This window comes from Colletotrichum fioriniae (genome assembly GCF_027942845.1).
Source record: "Colletotrichum fioriniae strain IMI 355084 chromosome Unknown scaffold_12, whole genome shotgun sequence".
Taxonomy (NCBI): domain Eukaryota; kingdom Fungi; phylum Ascomycota; class Sordariomycetes; order Glomerellales; family Glomerellaceae; genus Colletotrichum; species Colletotrichum fioriniae.
In genome coordinates this window covers 1,029,815-1,047,698 of record NW_027076848.1, presented here as the reverse complement: position 1 = coordinate 1,047,698, position 17,884 = coordinate 1,029,815, and the positions used below count along the sequence as shown (strand labels likewise).

At 53.7% G+C, this 17,884-nt stretch overlaps 7 protein-coding genes across 7 annotated transcripts; 5 read left to right on the top strand and 2 right to left on the bottom strand.

The window, feature by feature from the left end:
* Window positions 1–224: 224 nt before the first annotated feature.
* Window positions 225–2,272, bottom strand: HOM3 (Aspartokinase; the record flags this gene model as incomplete). The annotated part of the gene is made up of 4 exons (XM_065758662.1): window positions 225–597; window positions 674–840; window positions 992–1,348; window positions 1,448–2,272. The coding sequence occupies 4 exons, from the start codon at window positions 2,270–2,272 to the stop codon at window positions 225–227; spliced, it is 1,722 nt and encodes a 573-aa protein (XP_065612727.1).
* A 1,438-nt stretch (window positions 2,273–3,710) lies between these two features.
* Window positions 3,711–5,102, bottom strand: MET2 (homoserine O- acetyltransferase; the record flags this gene model as incomplete). The annotated part of the gene is made up of 2 exons (XM_065758661.1): window positions 3,711–5,029; window positions 5,093–5,102. 2 exons carry the CDS (start codon window positions 5,100–5,102, stop codon window positions 3,711–3,713), a joined length of 1,329 nt encoding a protein of 442 aa, XP_065612726.1.
* Window positions 5,103–5,822: 720 nt separating this feature from the next.
* On the top strand, window positions 5,823–6,531 carry NIT1 (Nitrilase; the record flags this gene model as incomplete). The annotated part of the gene is made up of 2 exons (XM_065758660.1): window positions 5,823–5,910; window positions 6,143–6,531. The coding sequence occupies 2 exons, from the start codon at window positions 5,823–5,825 to the stop codon at window positions 6,529–6,531; spliced, it is 477 nt and encodes a 158-aa protein (XP_065612725.1).
* A 3,043-nt stretch (window positions 6,532–9,574) lies between these two features.
* N0V96_009506 (uncharacterized protein) lies at window positions 9,575–11,458 on the top strand (the record flags this gene model as incomplete). The annotated part of the gene is made up of 8 exons (XM_065758659.1): window positions 9,575–9,663; window positions 9,785–9,830; window positions 9,901–10,051; window positions 10,106–10,310; window positions 10,377–10,935; window positions 10,989–11,027; window positions 11,078–11,146; window positions 11,195–11,458. The coding sequence occupies 8 exons, from the start codon at window positions 9,575–9,577 to the stop codon at window positions 11,456–11,458; spliced, it is 1,422 nt and encodes a 473-aa protein (XP_065612724.1).
* Window positions 11,459–12,734: 1,276 nt separating this feature from the next.
* On the top strand, window positions 12,735–14,380 carry N0V96_009505 (uncharacterized protein; the record flags this gene model as incomplete). Its single annotated transcript, XM_053198298.1, has 4 exons — window positions 12,735–12,769; window positions 12,839–12,954; window positions 13,024–13,943; window positions 14,006–14,380. 4 exons carry the CDS (start codon window positions 12,735–12,737, stop codon window positions 14,378–14,380), a joined length of 1,446 nt encoding a protein of 481 aa, XP_053044191.1.
* Window positions 14,381–14,495: 115 nt separating this feature from the next.
* Window positions 14,496–15,416, top strand: N0V96_009504 (uncharacterized protein; the record flags this gene model as incomplete). Its single annotated transcript, XM_065758658.1, has 2 exons — window positions 14,496–14,502; window positions 15,067–15,416. 2 exons carry the CDS (start codon window positions 14,496–14,498, stop codon window positions 15,414–15,416), a joined length of 357 nt encoding a protein of 118 aa, XP_065612723.1.
* Window positions 15,417–16,649: 1,233 nt separating this feature from the next.
* N0V96_009503 (uncharacterized protein) lies at window positions 16,650–17,720 on the top strand (the record flags this gene model as incomplete). Its single annotated transcript, XM_053198300.2, has 3 exons — window positions 16,650–16,752; window positions 16,830–17,100; window positions 17,207–17,720. The coding sequence occupies 3 exons, from the start codon at window positions 16,650–16,652 to the stop codon at window positions 17,718–17,720; spliced, it is 888 nt and encodes a 295-aa protein (XP_053044193.1).
* Between the last annotated feature and the right edge of the window lie 164 nt (window positions 17,721–17,884).

The following is a 17,884-nucleotide window of genomic DNA, read 5'->3' as shown; positions in this document are numbered from 1 at the left end:
CTTCTTGGCTGAATGACAAGATGTAATAATCCCAAGGAAAATATCGATTAAACAATGGTATCTGATGATATTTTTCTGAAACGAAACATACTGCGTCCCCCGTCTTTCGCCATGCAACTCCAGTCAATGCCAATCATGAAAGAACAAAGAGGAAATAATGACAAGGGACCCCAACGATAAAAACATTCACGCCCCAATAACCAATTCGTCGTTTCCTAGGAAGCTCAGACATGCCTCCTCCTCTTCAGCCACCTCTTAACAATATACCGATACGCAGCCGCCTCAGCAGGCCCAATAGCGACACGATCAACACTCGACCTCCGGCTATCAAGTCCCGCCGTCGCCACCGCCGCCGCCGCCGCGTTCGTCCTCGTCAGTAGAGCCATGGACCTGGAAGAGGGGTGTGTAAGCGGCGGTGGTCGGTAACAGGACCCGACGACGACGTTTTCAGCCCGCCGGGCCCTCTGCTGCTGCTTCTGCTGGGTCTCCGCACCTTTGATGAAGTTTGTCTCCTGTTCCCAGTGCGTCGGGATGTGCAGGACCTTACTATGGATGACGTTCATGGCGAGGACCGCGTCTTCTGCGCGGACGACGAGACTGGAGTGGCATTGATTAGCGTGGGTGATGAGATGAAGAGGTGGATCGATGAGGTGTAAAGGGGGCTTCAACTTACGATATATTGATTTCGCTCGCTCCTTGGCTCACCATGAAGATGTTGATCTTGGCTGATGCTAGGGCAGACATGATCTCTGCTGAAATGCCGACCATGTTCCTCATCTTGTGTCCTACGATAGTGACGATGGACATGTTTTCTGTGATAATCACCTGCACGTACGACATCTTTGGTCAGTCCTGAATTCATGGAGCAAACAACGCATAAGGGGACTGCCTCGAGGTGTGAAAGCCATACCTTTCCAAACTTTTCCAGCTCAACTCTCAACCTCTGGTGTTGACAAGAGCCCTCTTCTGAATGCTGAAACGCGAGACTCACGCTCCGCTCACTGGTAGTGACTAGGTCCGTCTTGATTCCAGCATCCTCGAGGCGGTCAAAGACGCCGGACAAGAACCCCTGAGACTTGGTGTTCCTATTGCAAACCACATTGACCAAGAGAATGTCGTCTTTGACCGTGACCGCCGTAGGCCGCCTTCTTTCCTGCCGATCACCGTGGTAACCATTTCCCAGCATGTAGTCGATCGAGGGTAGAGGGATCTTGACATCGACCTTTTCGTCTGTCGGTGTTGGAGGGGTAAGAGGCGGAGAAGGTGTTCGAGAAGGGTAGATGATTGTGCCAGATGCCGTCGGGTTGAAGACGTTCTTCAGTCTCAAGGGAATGTTGGCGCAACGTATCTGATCCATTGTCAATGGATGTATCACTTCACTCCCGTAGTAAGTCAACTCGGTAGCTTCCTCCGGCGTGACTGTGGATAACAGTCTTGCCGACGGTACCTTTCTCGGGTCCGCCGTAAATATCCCGTCAACCTCTTTCCAGATCTGAAGTTCCGCCGCTTTGGTTCCCACCGCACACATGGCCGCACAAAGGTCCGAGTATCCCCGACCGACGTTCTTGAGCAGCGAGTCTGGCATGATCCCAAAGAAGCCAGTGACGATGGGAACATGGTCGCCGCACTCATGTATCCTCTTGGTGATCTCGTCTGCAATGAGGTGATAGAACCGGGGACCGAGGTTATTCAGTGCCGTCTTCTGGTCGAATACACTAGCGCCGAACACTGCCTCGACTATGTCTTCCAGGACGATAGGTTCGGCCGGGATATTTCTGCTACAGAGAAACGCGGCCACAACTCTGCACGCAAGCTTCTCTCCGAGAGCGATGACACGGTCCCGTGCCCTTGGAGATAGCTCCCCGATGATCTGTGCAGCCAGCAGGAAGCCTCGAAGGCTCTCGCATTCCTTGACAATGAGCGTCTTTGTGGTGTCGAAGATGTCGTTACACAAGTCGCTTCTTGTGCCATTAGAGTTGACGAGATGCTTCTCGAGAAGCCGGACATGACTATCCCGAATGACATCAATGTTCTTGTTGAGCAGCGTCTGCGCGGAGAGTCCAGCCTCAGCGTGTGATACGCATTCAAGCAACAGGCTTGTGGTTCCGCTCGACTTGGTGGAACCGGAGAGGGCCGAGCAGACGACAACCAGGTTGTAGTCTCGGAGGTAGGATGGGACGATTTTGCTGCAGATCGACTCGAGAAGTTTTCCAAGGCTTGTACCACCGTACTTTTGCACCAGCCATGGCCTGTTTTCTCTGGAGGTCTCCATGGCAGGCGGTGGGACTAGGCAGACTGGAGGATGGCAAACCTGTCTTGGGCGCGTGGGACAGTGGAAAGTGTCAGTCGAGCGGGAGCCGGAGAGCTGTGGACCTTGTTCAATTCAAAATTGAAATTTGCTCAAGTGACTTGGCCTTGTTGAACTCCATATATCGTCGTGTTTTCCAGCCTCAGAAACTCAGTCGACATTCCTCTCATGGGATGGATTGCAAAGCACGACGGCGAGAAGGCAACGGCGACTTGACATCCGGCGACGACTTTGGTCGAGGAGGACTCGAGGTCGGCGACGGACGCACTCCTTCGGCCAGTGTTCATTGCGGAATGGAGAATCGCGCATTTCCACACCTCCGAGGCAGATTTCCCAGAGAATTACTGCCATTGGAGATGCTGTTCGGGATGGGTGGAGTTTGCCCGTCGGTGAGTGCTGCATGATCGTGGGCCAAATCCCGGCTCGGGGTTTGAAGACCAGAAGCCACTATGACAACGGGATTCAGCCGCTCGGCGACTGCGCAAAATAGCTTCGCTCCATCGGTTTCGGAGCGGCTTTCTAGTCCTTTGCCGCAAGCTCAAAGTGTAGCGGGATTCGGTCGGCGCGAAGTTGGCTGGTGCCAAATGTGGGATGACATATTCTGCAATCTGCGGCCGCCACCATCCATGTATGTGATTGTGTAAGTGACATCGGCGGTGATTGATCCTCGGACGCGTCGCCTGTCATTGCCCCCCGCCAACCAATGAATTGCCTCGATAGGAGTAGCTGACAAGCATCAGCGTCGGCTGCTCCCGTTGCAGACAGAGAAAGCTGCAGGCCCGTTGAACAAGGGCGTCTTCCATCTTGGTCACACTTGAAGCGTCTACGATAGTCTGGCTCTAGCTCGCAGTCGTGGCGCTGGCGCTTGTCGATCATGGAGTGCGTTCTCCATCAAAACTCACACTGTAGAGAAGCATTGGCCGCCGTTCCTATCACCCAAATTGTGCATAGGAGACGATGCGTGTGTTGTAAGAATCTTGCCCCTCAGAGTCAGCGGAGGAAAATTTGGGCTTTCCTTTGTCACAACACATTCGGGTTGTTTGCAAGCGAGTTGTATGATCTGGCTGTCAATTCGTTGAGATATTATTGCTGTCTTCGATTGATGGTTCTGAACTGTTGTCTGAAGAGAGAACCAAGCAAAGGCGCTTCGTATGCTTAGTCGATTCCACCCGTCCTATCCTCTGTCTTCCCGGAAAAAAAAATGTCGATAAAGTTACCAACAGGCGGCGACGCGCATTGAAACGCTATGGGGGCAGAAGAAAAGTCTCTATTTACGTCAGGTGTGTTCGTCGACGTGGTCGAGCCGCTGTCAAAAGGCTGCCGATAGCTTTGCCTAGCGTCTCGTCCATCTGAAGGATGTCCCTAACTTCGGGCTTTGACCCAAAGTCTGAGCTAAGTAGCTCTACCAATCCTCTACTTCACCCGTCAAGCTTTCCCCAGCCTCATCTATCACAGCAAGGTCTGGCGATCCATCTGACTCATGTATCCTGTCATAGAGATTCGGCAACTGAGATCTCAGCTGAGCTTGGATCAAGGTATCGAGTTGCTCAAACTCGAGCAGGAAGCCGTCATGTCCATCAGATGACTTGAGAACATGTAATGATGCACCAGGTAAGTTGGTGGCAAGCCGCTCTTGTTGCTCAGGGAGGAACAACGCATCGGTCTCAACGCCAATGACCAAGGCTCCCGGCGGTACTCGAGACAACACCTCTGCTAGGCCTTCATCGCCCGATGAATCATCGGGCGATGAAAGCGTCCGGCCGTAGGTAACGTCGTGGCTGTCCATCTTATTGGTGATGTGCAGATAACAATTGGCATCAAACCTGTTGATAAACTTCTCTCCTTGATAGTGTAGGTATCCTTGGGCCGAAAATGATGGATTTTGTTTCCGCTGTAGGCCTGTGTCTCTCTTGGGTCTCGACGTTTCTATAATCGACGCATCTGTCCTCGGAAGATCCAAAGGTGGTTCCTGGGGTATCTGGAGATTTCGTGGAGGTTTTCTCCCGAAACGGTTATCGAAACTCGTGCAAGAACGATATGTCAGCATGGCAATCATTCGAGCTGCTGCAAGTCCTGCCGAGGGCTGGCCATCTGGGATCGGCTCATAGTAGCCGTCGTCGTACTTTGGATCGGAGTAAATGCACTGTCGTTGGGTTTCAGCCCAAGATATGCCCCAGGCAGAGTGATCAGCAGCCGTCGCAATAGGAACAATGTTTCGGACAAACCCTAGTGGTGTGCAGAGAGGCCATTCCAGGGTTGTCATACCACCCATAGATCCTCCAACGACGGCTGCTACTGACTCGACACCAAGGGCATCAAGCACCATTTTATGTGCTCTGACATCGTCCCTGACCGTCGTCTGGGGGAAGTCGCTGGCATATCGGTTGCCAGTGCCTGGATTGATGGTCAAAGGAGACGCACTTCCATAAGGGGAGCCCAGGACATTGCCACAGAAAATAAAGAAGTGTCGAGGGTCAAAGGCTTTCCCAGGGCCTATGAGAGGGCTCCACCAGTCGCTCACGTCACTGCTCCCCGTCAGGGCGTGGCATACGACGAGAGCATTGTCGCTTTGCTCGTTCAATTTTCCCCATGTCTTGTATGCGATTGGGCAGTCAAAGAGTTCTTCTCCTGAATCCAGCCGGAGTCTTGGTACGACGGCGAATCGTTGGCCTCGGATGAGCCGGGCGTAGAAGTTGTCGGGATTCGGATCAGAGTCGAGTACTGGTGATGGAATTAGTCAGAGAAGACTATTTGCGAGAGCCAAATGATGTGTCCAATACTCACAGAGAACCATTTTCAGACCTTTCAAGTGTTGGAGATTGTCCCGGTTGACTTGTAAGTGTAAATAAATGCGGAGACTCGGGTAGTAATAGTGTAGGAGTTGCAAACGAAGACGACGACTCGAGTCCGATATCAAGTATGTATTATTCAACTTTGGCCAAATCAACCTTGCTTCAAAGTAGACGCAACTTTGAGGAATTAAGTGAAGATGTCGTCTTATTCTTTTCGAGTTTGAGACGCTGAAGTTCCAAGAGTGAACTGCTTCTCACTGTGACCAAGTGCCGCCAGCCAGCCAGAGGAAGCCTCACGCAACCCCCGCCAATTCTTCCCCGCGGCACAGTCTCGGATTTTCATCCTTTGATACCAAGAGCTACCTCCTTCATAATCTCGCATACCCCTATCATCTATCGATGAAGGGTTCGTTGGCGGATCACCATCTCAACTTCCACGAACCGGGATTTGAAGTTGTTCCGGGATTTGAGCCATAATCCCGACGATTCAAACTCCGGGTTGTCAACGTCGCCTCTTTTCCGAATTGTCCCGGATGCATGTGTCCAAATCGACGATCTCGAACGATAGTGAGGCCATCCAGTAACAATGAAGCCCTGTTGTGACTCACGTCACAATGGGTCACGTAGGGAGAGGTCCTTGAAAGCCATAACTGTTGGCACAGTGGCACTTTAGTCGCCAATCCCGGGACTTGCCAGAGTTGTCAAGCTGTACGTGATCGAAAATGGTATCCACTCGTCCTATTGTCAAGGTTGCGGCTGTCCAGGCCGCACCTGTCTCCTTTGATCTGGAGAAGAGTCTGCAGAAGCTGAGTAAGCTTACAGAGGAAGCTGCTCAGGCCGGCGCAGATCTAGTTGTGTTCCCGTAAGTGCACAATGCTGTTGGTTCCGGAAGACACCGCTAAAAGTTTGAAGTGAAGGGTTCTTGTCTGCTTATCCATGGAGATACGCGTTTGACGCAACGATTGGTGCTCGAGAGCCGCGAGGTAGACTTCTGGACACCTGCCTAGTTAGATAGAGGATGCCGCTAATTTCTCCATGCTAGGGCGCGAGTGGTATGCCAAGTACGTCGATTCGGCCGTCGAGGTTCCCTCTCCCGCCTTCGACAGGCTTTGCGAAACAGCTAGGGCAAACAACGTTCTCCTTCACGTAGGAATCATTGAAAAGGCAGGCGGTACGCTATACTGCACTGCGTTGCTTCTCGACCGGGAGGGCAAGCTGGTGTACAAGCATCGCAAGGTGACACGGCCGATCTACCAGCTCGGATTTGAGACTAACAAGTATAAGCTGATTCCAACGGCCGCCGAGAGACTTGTTTGGGGTCGAGGCGCTGGAGATGGCCTGTTAGTCAAGCCAACGGATGTGGGCAGAGTCGGAAGTCTGATCTGGTTGGCTGCCCCTAGTCCCAAGTGTATTTGTGGAAAAGAATGCTGATGCAAACGCAGCTGGGAGAATTATATGCCGGCGGCTCGCATGGCGATGTACCAACGAGGCATCGAGTACGTTGATCTGCTCCGGTGTCAAAGGGAGAAATAGTCGCTGACATTGACAACCTACACTCGATAGGATTTACGTGGCGCCCCACGCCGACGATTTGGCCACCTGGACAGCATCGATGCAGCATATTGCGAAGGAAGGGCGTTGCTTTGTAGTATCTGTCAACTCGTTCTGCAAGGTGTCGGATTTTCCGCCTGACTACCCGCCTTTCACGGCCGAGCACCCCGATCGGAGGCCGGACGGAGCACAGTGGGAGGCGGATGATATTCTCAATCACGGTGGCTCATGCATTGTCGGACCGCTGGGCACTTTTCTTGCCAAGCCGGTGTGGGACAAGGAAGAGATCGTTTATGCCAGCCTCCGAATGGCAGACATCACGGAGTCCAAGGTAAGTTCCCCAACATAGGCTGCAGGCTTCCGCTAGTCATGAGATAGATTCCAAACTAACGGCGCCTTGCAGCTGGACTTTGACCCCATCGGCAGCTACTCCCGGCCCGACATCTTGTAAGTGGTCCCGTTCAAGACATTGACAAGTGACAAGCCAGATTACCCTGGATGTGATGTGCGCCGATCCAAAGCTGACAAGTCGTCTCAGTTCGTTGACGGTCAACACCAAGCCGGCCGACAACGTCGTATTCACCAGCTAATGTCCCGGGCGCAATGAGCATGTTTGCGGGCAACGACGGCGTGGGGGTGTGAACGGCAGGCGGGGTGCGGTGCGGAGTGACCAGGATGTTGTGCGCTCGCGATTTATGGGACCTGACTCGGAGCTTGGGTGTTGGAGGTTGCTCGGCTGCAGGGTCAGGAATGCCAGCCAGGCTCGAGGCGAGACAGCGATGTTGGTTGGTCGCACCAAAATTCGAGAAGCTTTTCTAGATGTCCAAGCGAGCACGTTGGTCCGACGATGTTTGACACAGAGGCATGCCACCCATTCTCTTGCGGCTAAAATGGTCTCGGCTCAGTATGTTGTGCACAGTAGACAGTAAAGTCTTGCTGGGTAGAAACGGCTCGACAGCGGTGATAGGCCGAAGCTTTGATCTTGAATGCATCGGATACTTGAAGATGAGATGGCATCCTGATTGGAATACACTGGCTTAGGTAGGAGGAGCTGCCTAATGAGTGGACAACTCAGAAAAAGAGGGAGAAGTCTAATTCGAAGCTTAGATGCTGACAAAGAGCTACTAATCAATTCCTTTCTTGGTCGAGTAAAGAGGGAAGGGAGAATGAATCGTGATGTCGAGACGTTCCAAGCTGTGGTCCAAAGGAGCCTTGCGCTGCTGCTGCGATTACAGCTGGCAGTGGCATAGCTGGCATAATTGCGACTGCTAGTCATGCTGGAATTTATTCCGACAACCGCTTCGAATTCTAGAACAAGGAAAGGCGACTATGCGGACGTTTGATGGGGACACAGAGAAGAGCTGCGGAGTGTACATAGGTATGTAGAAATGCGGAATTGACGTCAAAAAGTCGTGTGCTCGGGCTCTGAAGTCGGGTGTTAGGGACGCGGCGCCAACGGCGAGCAGACGGCGAGACCGCAGCAAGAGCCCAGGGAACGGCAGGTTCCATGCACCTCAGGAGGCGAATGTAGGTACCTTCCGTGCGTGAATGCCACCATGCCAAGCGAGCGACGGTCGGGTTGTGTGGTTGTGTCAGGTCAAGTCAGGGACGGGGGGAATTTGGCGCTGCTTGAGAAGGCAAGAGCAATGAGCATCCACGCACCTTCTCTGAGAGTGAGAGAGAGGTACAGAGTACTGTGCGACTTGAGAAAGTTTGCTGTGCATGATCCCTGTTCAAAGACCGGCCCAGCCAACTGCAACACTGTGCGCAGGTTTTTCTCATTGGGCCAAGTCTTCGGTACGTATCTCGTGACTTGAGTCCTTCTTACCAATGCGATTGGCCAACTCTGTCCAGGAATCTTCTCCACAATCTTCTCCACCCTGCCCTTCAGCCCGGGACAGTGTCACCCACGCACCTTCTCCATCTCAACTCCCGAGAGAGAGGAAGGAGGGGAGGAAAGAAATCGAAAGGATACAGAGGGAAAGGCAGAAGCGAACGAGAGAGGGACCAAAAGAGAAAAAAGTACTCCGTACACCCCAATTCCCAACGATCCCAGACAGCCCTGCCTCTTTGCCTGGCCTCTTGAAAATTGAAAGTCGCAGCGTGCCGTCCTAGCCCTGTCACGATCGAACGATCCGCAGGTCGCCTTCCCCCACTCTTCCCTGTCCAGTCAAACTGCTGCCCGTCGTGCCTTCTCCTTACAAATCCCACCCGGTCGCCGCATTTTGCCCCTCTGTCGCCGACTTGAGAAGGAAAGGCACGAAGCAACGGAAACAGCAACAGCTCCTGCCTGCACTTGCACCGCACTCACCCCGACCTGCATCTGCACCTGCCTACACCTGAGCTCCTGCCTGCATCAGCAGCCCAGCACCTGCCTGCCACCACCCGCACATCGTACTTACCTGAGGTTTTGGGTATCACCACCAAACTGCAAAGGAAACTACGACCGCTATTGCACCTGACCAGCTGGCGACACCGGCCGCGACAACCCTTCCACCTGTCGCCTCTTCTCCTTCCACTCCGTTTTTGCCGTCCAACTGTCAACACCCTCGAAGCTCCAGTTCACTCTCCGGCCCGGCCGCGGTAGACATCCAGTCATCCAGTCATCCACACCTCGACTCACCCAGCGCTCCCCCCCCCGTGTCGCTGCTATTTCATCTTATTACGTACCCAATCCCGCGATACCGACTTTTCCGCGCGCCGTCTCGAGTCCAGACACCTTATTAAACCGTGAATCGCGCGAACAAGGCCCCAAGCCCGGACGACTCCGCCCCCGCTCCGTGTGACAATCCCCGATCCGCCCGGAAGGATTCTCGTCTCGCTCAACTTCGCCCCCCGTAGCCATCTGTCTCTCTGACCAACGCAGTTGACCTCACTCTATCTCGTTTGTATATTATTATCACCACACTAGGCCATGAGTACAATGACAGAAGCCGTTGTACCTCCTGGTCCGGCTTCCGCAGCCAAGAAGAAGTTTGCTACGCCCCCGGTTAAGATTGCCTGTCTTGCCTGGTAAGTCTTTCTCATCTACTAGTCATCGGGAGGAAAGATTGGTCAAAGTCGTCGCCCAAGACGCGGCCGCTACTTTGACCAAGGCATACATACCTCGGATCTGTGGCTCACAAATACATAGTCGAGCTTCCCGTACACGATGCGATGGAGCAAGCCCATGTGCTAGTGTAAGTTTTCATCCCCAGCTCGATTCATTGCACTGGCCATGCATGAAAAAGGGTGACTGACATGATGTAGTGTAAAAGTAGAGGGCGCGATTGTGTCTTCAAGCCTAGCAGAAGAGGCGGCGCCCGCGTGAGGCGAAAGCCGCGGCCGGCTGAAGAGCTGGCCCAGCAGGTTCAGGCGTTCAATGGCGAGATGCCTCCAGACGAGGTCACTCATCAAGATCGTGAGTCTTTGCGCTTGGGATCTTCGTCCGAGCAGCTCTTGACCGATGCTACAGCCATCTCTGTTCAAAACTACATCGACCCTGGCGCGGGCTTGAAGCAGTTGCAGGACTTCTTCCAAGACAGCGACTTCATCTTCGATACTCTCTTCATGTCGGGCGTTCCTGGCAGTACCAGTGGCGAAAGCGCATCTGAACACTCATTTACCTTTCCAACGCCTCAAATCCCAGTCGCCAGAACGTATAAGAGTGACCAGGCCATGTAAGCAAAGCTGATCCCTTTCTCCTACCACCTCCAAGAAAATGCTTAGGGCTCATTATCAAACAGTCTCGATGCGTACTACATCTTTATCCACCCCTTCTTCCCTATTCTTCCTGCTCCCTCAGGTCTGCCTATGGACCAAGCTGTACCGCATTTCCAAAACGACACGGAAGGCTTCGCAGACGAATATCAGCCATCGACGCCCATCAGTCTGGCCATCTCCGCAATCCTTGCGTTGATCCCGTATCACAACGATACCAACCATCTCAACAAGGAGTCAGTGGTCTTCCGCCGGAGATATGCGCAATACCTAGCCCAATGCGCCATCGAAAGCATCGAGATTGAATCGGAAATTCCGGATTCGTCCATTGAGCCGCCCAAGGCGCTTAATGAGTCCCCAGACGACTTCCCCAGGCAGCAATTCCACCCAGGCGTGCCCATCGAGCTGGAGAGTGTAATCGCTTTGGATATCCTCAGTGTCTATGAGTATGCGCAACGGGGCAATCTGAAGAAGATGCAGGCGCGTGCGGGCCAAGCCCTGGTTGCTGCCATGTCCTTGTCCATCCACACTTGCGCTGAAGAGGATGCGTTCTCAGAAGCGAGGCGGAGGGTTTGGTGGATGACGGTGCGTTCCTCTTGCTCCTGCTTCATAACGCAGCTCGCTGACGATGCCTGTAGTACATCTGCGTTTGTCAAGGATCGATTGTCAGCAACTCGGTATGTCCTCGTAGTCATGCGCTAGGAGCCAATATTCACATGCCATCTAGGAACCAACGTTCTCAGTGTTCACTCCCAGCTACACTGCCAAATATCCTGTGATACAGTCGGATCCTGAGGTATGTATCATGACGAATTGGCTACGATGGATGCTGACCATCTTCTAGGCTTTTGCCGTCTACATCCAGGCACAGCAAGCGATCCTGTCAGCAACCCAATTTGTCATCGAACTAAACAAGACTGTAAAGTCCGGCGGTGACATGGCACGAATCTATGCGCGCATGAAGGAGATGGAGGCATACCTCGAACCCCTCAATACGATGGCCGACTCTTGGATCCTCCAGTCAACGACAACGACGCCACTGGATCCTACGGAGGAGGTCTTGTCCCGCTCCCTCCGCTGCATGGCTCGCATCAAACTCAACAGGTAAGAATCTGCGTCTCCTTCCAAATCAGGTGCAATTGCTGACGGCCAACAGCGCACGAATCAAACTTCACCGATACTGCGCTTTCTTTGACATGCCCGTCTTTTCCGGCAAGTACTGCGATCTCAAGTCCAAAGCCGACAACGATGCCAACATGGAGCCTCGGAGCTGGCCGTCATGTTCTTGCAGCTCCATGATGAGCTTGCCATCACCACCAGTTGCCATATCAAACGGATCGACTACGCCACCGGGAAAGAAGTCTCCTCACTCGGAACATTCGCCCAGTAGCCAGTCGCCAGCGACGTTCCCCTTTAGCAGTCACCAGTCGGCCAAGATCTGTCTCAAAGCGGCCATCAACATCTCACAATCCTTTGATGACTTGCCGTATCCCAATCCCTTCGGTCAACTATGCCCCGCTCCTTGCTATCTGGCACCCACATCGACGATCGTATGTCCGAGGACGATGCCCTCGTTTGCTTGTTGTGCTATGCAATGCGCGTACGCGTTGCTTATGGTCAATCACAAGACCAAGGCCATGTACCCGGAGAACGCACTAGCCACTCCGATGGTGGAAAGCCTCCTGATGCGACTGCAGACGGGGCTGGCCTCTATCTCGGCGACACTGGAAAATTATGCCACGGCGTTTGAAGCACTCGGTGGGATGCGCGGTAAGGAAACCCCTCAAACTTTTCAGACTTGGCTTGCCCCTGGTCATTTGGCCCATTGCTTTTTCCGTTGTTGCTAACGTCATGCCGCAGACCAAATTCGGAGTGTCATCGAACCCACCATGATGTTTGACGGACCGGTCCAGTAATGGCCCGATCGGCATTTCGCCTCCAGTTTATCCCCAGTCTATCTGCAGATTGCCTAGTGCCTCGCATCTTGCCGGGCGCCCGCATTGTTTTGTTTCTAACGGCATCTGACGACATCCCGATATGGGATCTGAACACGGCCTCTGGGTGGAGTCTCGGGAACGTCTGGGAAAAAAGGGGGTTTGCGGGGTTTGCTCACTTATCAGCAAAGACCGGAGATCGAGACAGCTCCGACATGCAACAAGCCGCAATCTGTGCGCCCATCTGAGGGGTATCGAACGACTGAAACGAAGTGATGCATTTGCTCCAAGGGCGTTGAGGAAAACATTTAAGATTTTGTCATTTGCCATGATGGGACGACAAAAAGCTGGAACCAAAGCTTTCAACAGAGAATTCGGAGTTGGACCAGGAACCGGAACGAACTATTAGACTACTACCCCTCTCAAAAACATATTCTTATCACCTTCAAAATGCCTGTATCCGGATCTCTGAGCAACGTGGACTGGTGAGAAGCCCGGTCGGCCTTTGCCTCGATGCATACTGCTGCCTGAAGCTAACAACATTGGCCAACTAGGGAACCAAGCTTTTCCACGCTTGCAGTTCACGGTGGCCAAGAGCCCGACCCGGTCAATGGCTCCCGAGCTGTTCCTCTGTACCAGACAGCCGCCTACAACTTTACAGATGCCGCAGGTTAGTAGCTTCAGCCTCGGATCGGTCACGCAATACTTGTACACATCTACTGACGTTGGCGGAATGCAGATGGCGCCAGCAAGTTTGCATGGAGCAAAGATGGCTACGTCTACACGCGTATGGGTAACCCGACCAACAGCGTCTTCGAGACGCGCATGGCGATGCTCGAGGGCGGCGTTGGTGCCGTAGCCGCGGCGTCGGGCCACGCTGCGCAGTTCATGGCCTTGACCAACTGCTGTGAGCCGGGTCAGAACTTTGTCAGCACCAGCTGGCTATACGGCGGCACGTACAACCAGTTCCGGGTGTATATGAAGAAGTTCAAAATTGACGTCAAGTGGGTCGTGGGCAACGAGCCCGCCGACATTGACGCCGCCATTGACGAAAATACGCGCTGTGTTTACATTGAGACAATTAGCAACCCGAAGCACAGCGTCCCGGATATCAAGGCCATTGCGGACGTGGCGCACAAGCACGGCATCCCCCTCATTGTTGACAACACCTTCGGTATGGGCGGGTACCTGTGCCAGCCCATCAAGCAGGGCGCCGATATTGTCACGCACTCTGCTACAAAGTGGATCGGCGGCCACGGTACATCCATGGGCGGTATCGTCATCGATGGCGGTCATTTTGACTGGAGCGCGTCCGGCAAGTTCCCCGGGTTCACGGAGCCGGCGGACGGATACCACGGACTCAAGTTCTGGGAAACGTATGGGTACAAGGCGCTCTCGGCAAAGCTGCGGATGGACAGCATGCGTGATCTGGGGCCGTGCCTGAGTCCCTTCAACGCGTGGCTGCTGCTCCAGGGCCTGGAGACGCTTGCTCTGAGGGGTGAGAGGCACGCCGAGAACACGCAGAAGCTGGCCGAGTGGCTCGAGGCACACCCCAGCGTCAACTGGGTATTGTATCCCGGCCTCAAGTCGCACCCCGACTATGAGTACACCAAGAGGGTGTTTACCAATGGAGCGGGCGGTGTCTTGACCTTTGGCGTTGTAAGTTGACCGCAATGGCACAATCCCAGATGAACATAGTCGCTAACCATTCCGGAACCTAGGCCGGAAACATCGAACAAGTCCGCTCCGTCGTCGACAATCTCAAGCTCTGCTCGCACCTGGCCAACGTGGGCGACGCAAAGACGCTCATCATCCACCCCTGGGTGACGACGCACCAGCAGCTTCCCGACGAGGAGAAGATTAAAGGCGGCGTCACCCCGGACCTCATCCGCGTGTCGGTCGGCATCGAAGGGTTCGAAGACATCAAAAAGGATTTTGAGCAGGCGTTTGACAAGGCTGGGTTGCCGGCGGCGACCAAGGCGGGTGGAGATCCGTTCTCCAAGGCGCTGAACCTCGTTTCGGGTGGGTTCATGGGGAAGGCGTCGACGGGCGCGCCTAGGCCTGGGACGGATGGTACTATTTCTGTTGAGGCTTGAGGTGGTCCTCGGGGAGTCTGGCTTTGGGAGGTTCTCTGATTGTGTCAAGGCGTGCGGGGGGGCTTTTAGACGGGTTCCATGTGTAGGAAAGAGCTATGGTAGATACCTAGACAATATGGCCGGTCGGGACAGCAATGTGACGATAATCTGGATTACTTGAGTCAGCACGTCGAATTGCTCCAGAGCCTTTCTTTGCAGTCCGTTTGAGGGTGAACGGTTCCATCAGCTCACGCCAACGAGGAGAGGCCAGACATTGGGTCCGCGGATCCGGGTCCGGGGCATCCCTCACGGCGCACGTTGGCAGATCTCTAAGCAAGTTAGCTCTGGTGGCTAGAGTACATCGGAGCTTTACGTACAGTCCACACTTGATGCAAGTCTGCGATGAATGTTGCCGGTATGTGCTACACTGCGGTATTACAACATTCGCAATTTCCTTTCACGGCCTTTTCTGGTGATATACCTGAAAAGTAAGCAGCCGCCCGTGTGGGAGCAGGTACGAGCATGGACACTCGCTGGCTGACGCTTGCCAAATGATGTTGAGCTGCGATACCCCTCTGTCCCGTCCCCCGCCGTGCCCCGCGCCGATTTGTCTTCCGTTACCTTTGTCCGATTACATCATCAATCGCAACCTCAACACCGTCACTCCCCTCAACGACATCTCATCTACTTACACACATTGACCGTAGAGCATCAAATTTGCAAACTCTCAGTGGAATTGCCACCTTCTTCCGAAGACAAGACCATAATTCACGCTCTCAACATTCCTCCTACCAAGTTCATCAAGATACCGCGCCTACCTACCTCGATACCCCGTAAGCCGACGATGGGCTTCATACCACCACACATGCTCAAGGCCAAAGCCGCAAGCCAGGACGTCTCTGCTGAAGAGCGGGAGGCGTCGCGGAGGACGATGCAGTTGGATGATGCTAGGCAGGCGCAGAGGAAGGACGTGGAGAAGGGGAAGACGAGTGGTGGTGGAAGTTCGACGGAGGTGAATGGCGAGCAGAAGAAGGGTGGGGAGGGGGAGAAGAAGTGAGGGCTGGAGGATGGGAGATGCGGTGCTTGAGATTGGAATTATGCGCGCGACTGGATGAGATATTTATGATTACGACACGCTGGAACAAAAATGAACACCAACCTGGATCCTGGAGAAAAGAAACGAGACAGGGAGCGGACGAAAGAATGTACGTTAGCTAATAGTCTCTTGTGCTAGGCGAGAACAATGGAGAACAACAGCAGCCCTCTAACTTAAGCAACAAATACCACAGATTGCATTCCTTATTCTTCTGAACCCTTAGATGAGAGACCTGCCATCACTCGCTGAAGGGTTGACAGATAGATGCATTGGCGATCTCGGGATGATGGGAAACGCGCATGTCACTGGCATTCGTTCATCCCAAATTTCCCCAGAAAACGATCCAGGAACCGGCCAACCTGACTGACTGACTAACCAACCAGGCGACCATCAAAAGTTAGAATCATGATCCTCTCGCGCCGTCCTAGCTTCGACCAACCGCAGCAGGCCCAGATTTTCCCATCTGACCAACACGACGAGAATCAGTCGATGCGAAAAACAAGAGCAGGCGGACCCTTGCAGTGCGGGAGTTTTCGGTCCCGCCGGGGCGAGCCTCAACTTTGTCAAGAATTGAAGAATCACACGGTCGCACCGGCGTCCTGCGGGCGGATCGCCCTGGGCAAATTCCACCCCGCTAAAGCACCCGCGGTGGATCCCGCCCGCCAGCCTGGCTCTGCCTAGCAGCCCCCCTGGTCAGCTAATAGACGGTAAACCAGAAAGTGGTGCGACTTTGGCACGAACCAGAACATCAGACCACCATCGGCCGGTTGGCCCTCTGCCCGACGATAGGGACTGCACCACGCAACTTTGTAAGTGAATGAGGCATCAGCTCATTGAATTCTTCTCGGCGCATGATGACGCAGGGAGAAAGGATGGGGTCTTGCGAAGAAATGTCGTCCCGTTAATGACCGGTCAGATGGGACCCTTTTCCGTCTCATTCAAATATCGCGGGGTCCCCTTTTTCTGACGCGTTTGGAGAGGGTGAAGAGGGACATTTGAGAAGAGCCATTCACGAATCGAGCATTACCAAATCGACAAGACGACGATCGCCAGGTTGAATTTCCGTACATTTACAGCGAATAGAGTTTCTAGCGATATTTCCGAGGGATTCGAAAACCAGCACTGTGAGGCTTCAAACACCACAATACAAAACACCACAAGTCTCGTCCCCGCCATAGCGAAGAAACCGCCGAGATGGGTCTCATGAGGCACATGAACCACATCGACCGCGAGGAACTCTACACAGACCTCGAGGCCCGTATCCGCTACCTCCACAGCTTTCTCGACTTTAGCAGCAGTACGTCCTTCTGGCCATCTTTCACGACTTTCCACTTCACTTCCAAGACGCACCTGCTAACCAAACCCCACTTACAGAAGACATCGAGGCCCTCATCCACGGCGCGAAATACGTCAAGGCCCTCATCCCCGCCGTCGTCAACATCGTCTACCACAAGCTGCTGCAGTACGACATCACCGCCCGCGCCTTCACCACCCGCTCCACCTCCTTCGAGGGCCCCATGGACGAGGTCCCCGACGACAACTCGCCGCAGATTCTGCACCGCAAGATGTTCCTCAGGGCGTATCTGGCGAAGCTGTGCTCTGATCCGAGCAAGATGGAGTTTTGGGAGTATCTCGACAAGGTTGGGTATGTTGTTCTGTCTTCTATCCCTTCTCTTGCCCTGTAGACCTTGACAAAGCGAAACGTCAAGAGGATACAATGAAGAAGGACCAAAGAACTAATAACAGAACAGAATGATGCACGTAGGACTAGGCCGCAAACACCCCCTCAACGTAGAATACATCCACCTCGGCGCCTGCCTCTCCTTCATCCAAGACATCATGACGGAAGCCATCCTCTCCCACCCGCGCATGGTCATGCAAAAGAAGATCGCCCTCGTGAAAGCCCTGGGGAAAGTCATCTGGATCCAAAACGACCTCATGGCGAAATGGCACTGCAAAGACGGCGCAGAGTTCCAGCGCGACGGCGACGAGGATGGGGAGGGGATCGAGATTGAGGAGGAAGGGTATCTTCACGGGAAGAAAATTCTGGAGAGCGAGAGTGATGAGGAGACTGCTGTTAATGGGGTGCCTGGTGGGAATGGGCCGAAGTCGCCTAGTAGGTTACCTACGAGGAGGCCGAATAGTCCTGGCAGTGGAGGGGTGTGTCCGTTTACGGGGATCTCGGCGGGGATGGAGGGAATGAAGGTGTCGGAAAGCAAGGCAGAGAAGGAGGAGGGACCGCAAAGGGTTGAGGCTTCTGTTTAGGCTGATATTGGGATGTGTTTTGGAAGAAGTCTTTTGCATTGCTTGGGTGCATGGGTTGGATGGCGTTTTGGGGTGTATAGCATCAGGTCTCGGCTCAATATTCACGACTTTCACGGTTCGACTTCTGGTTGCTTGGTGTGAATGTACCCTTCTGGCGATGGAGC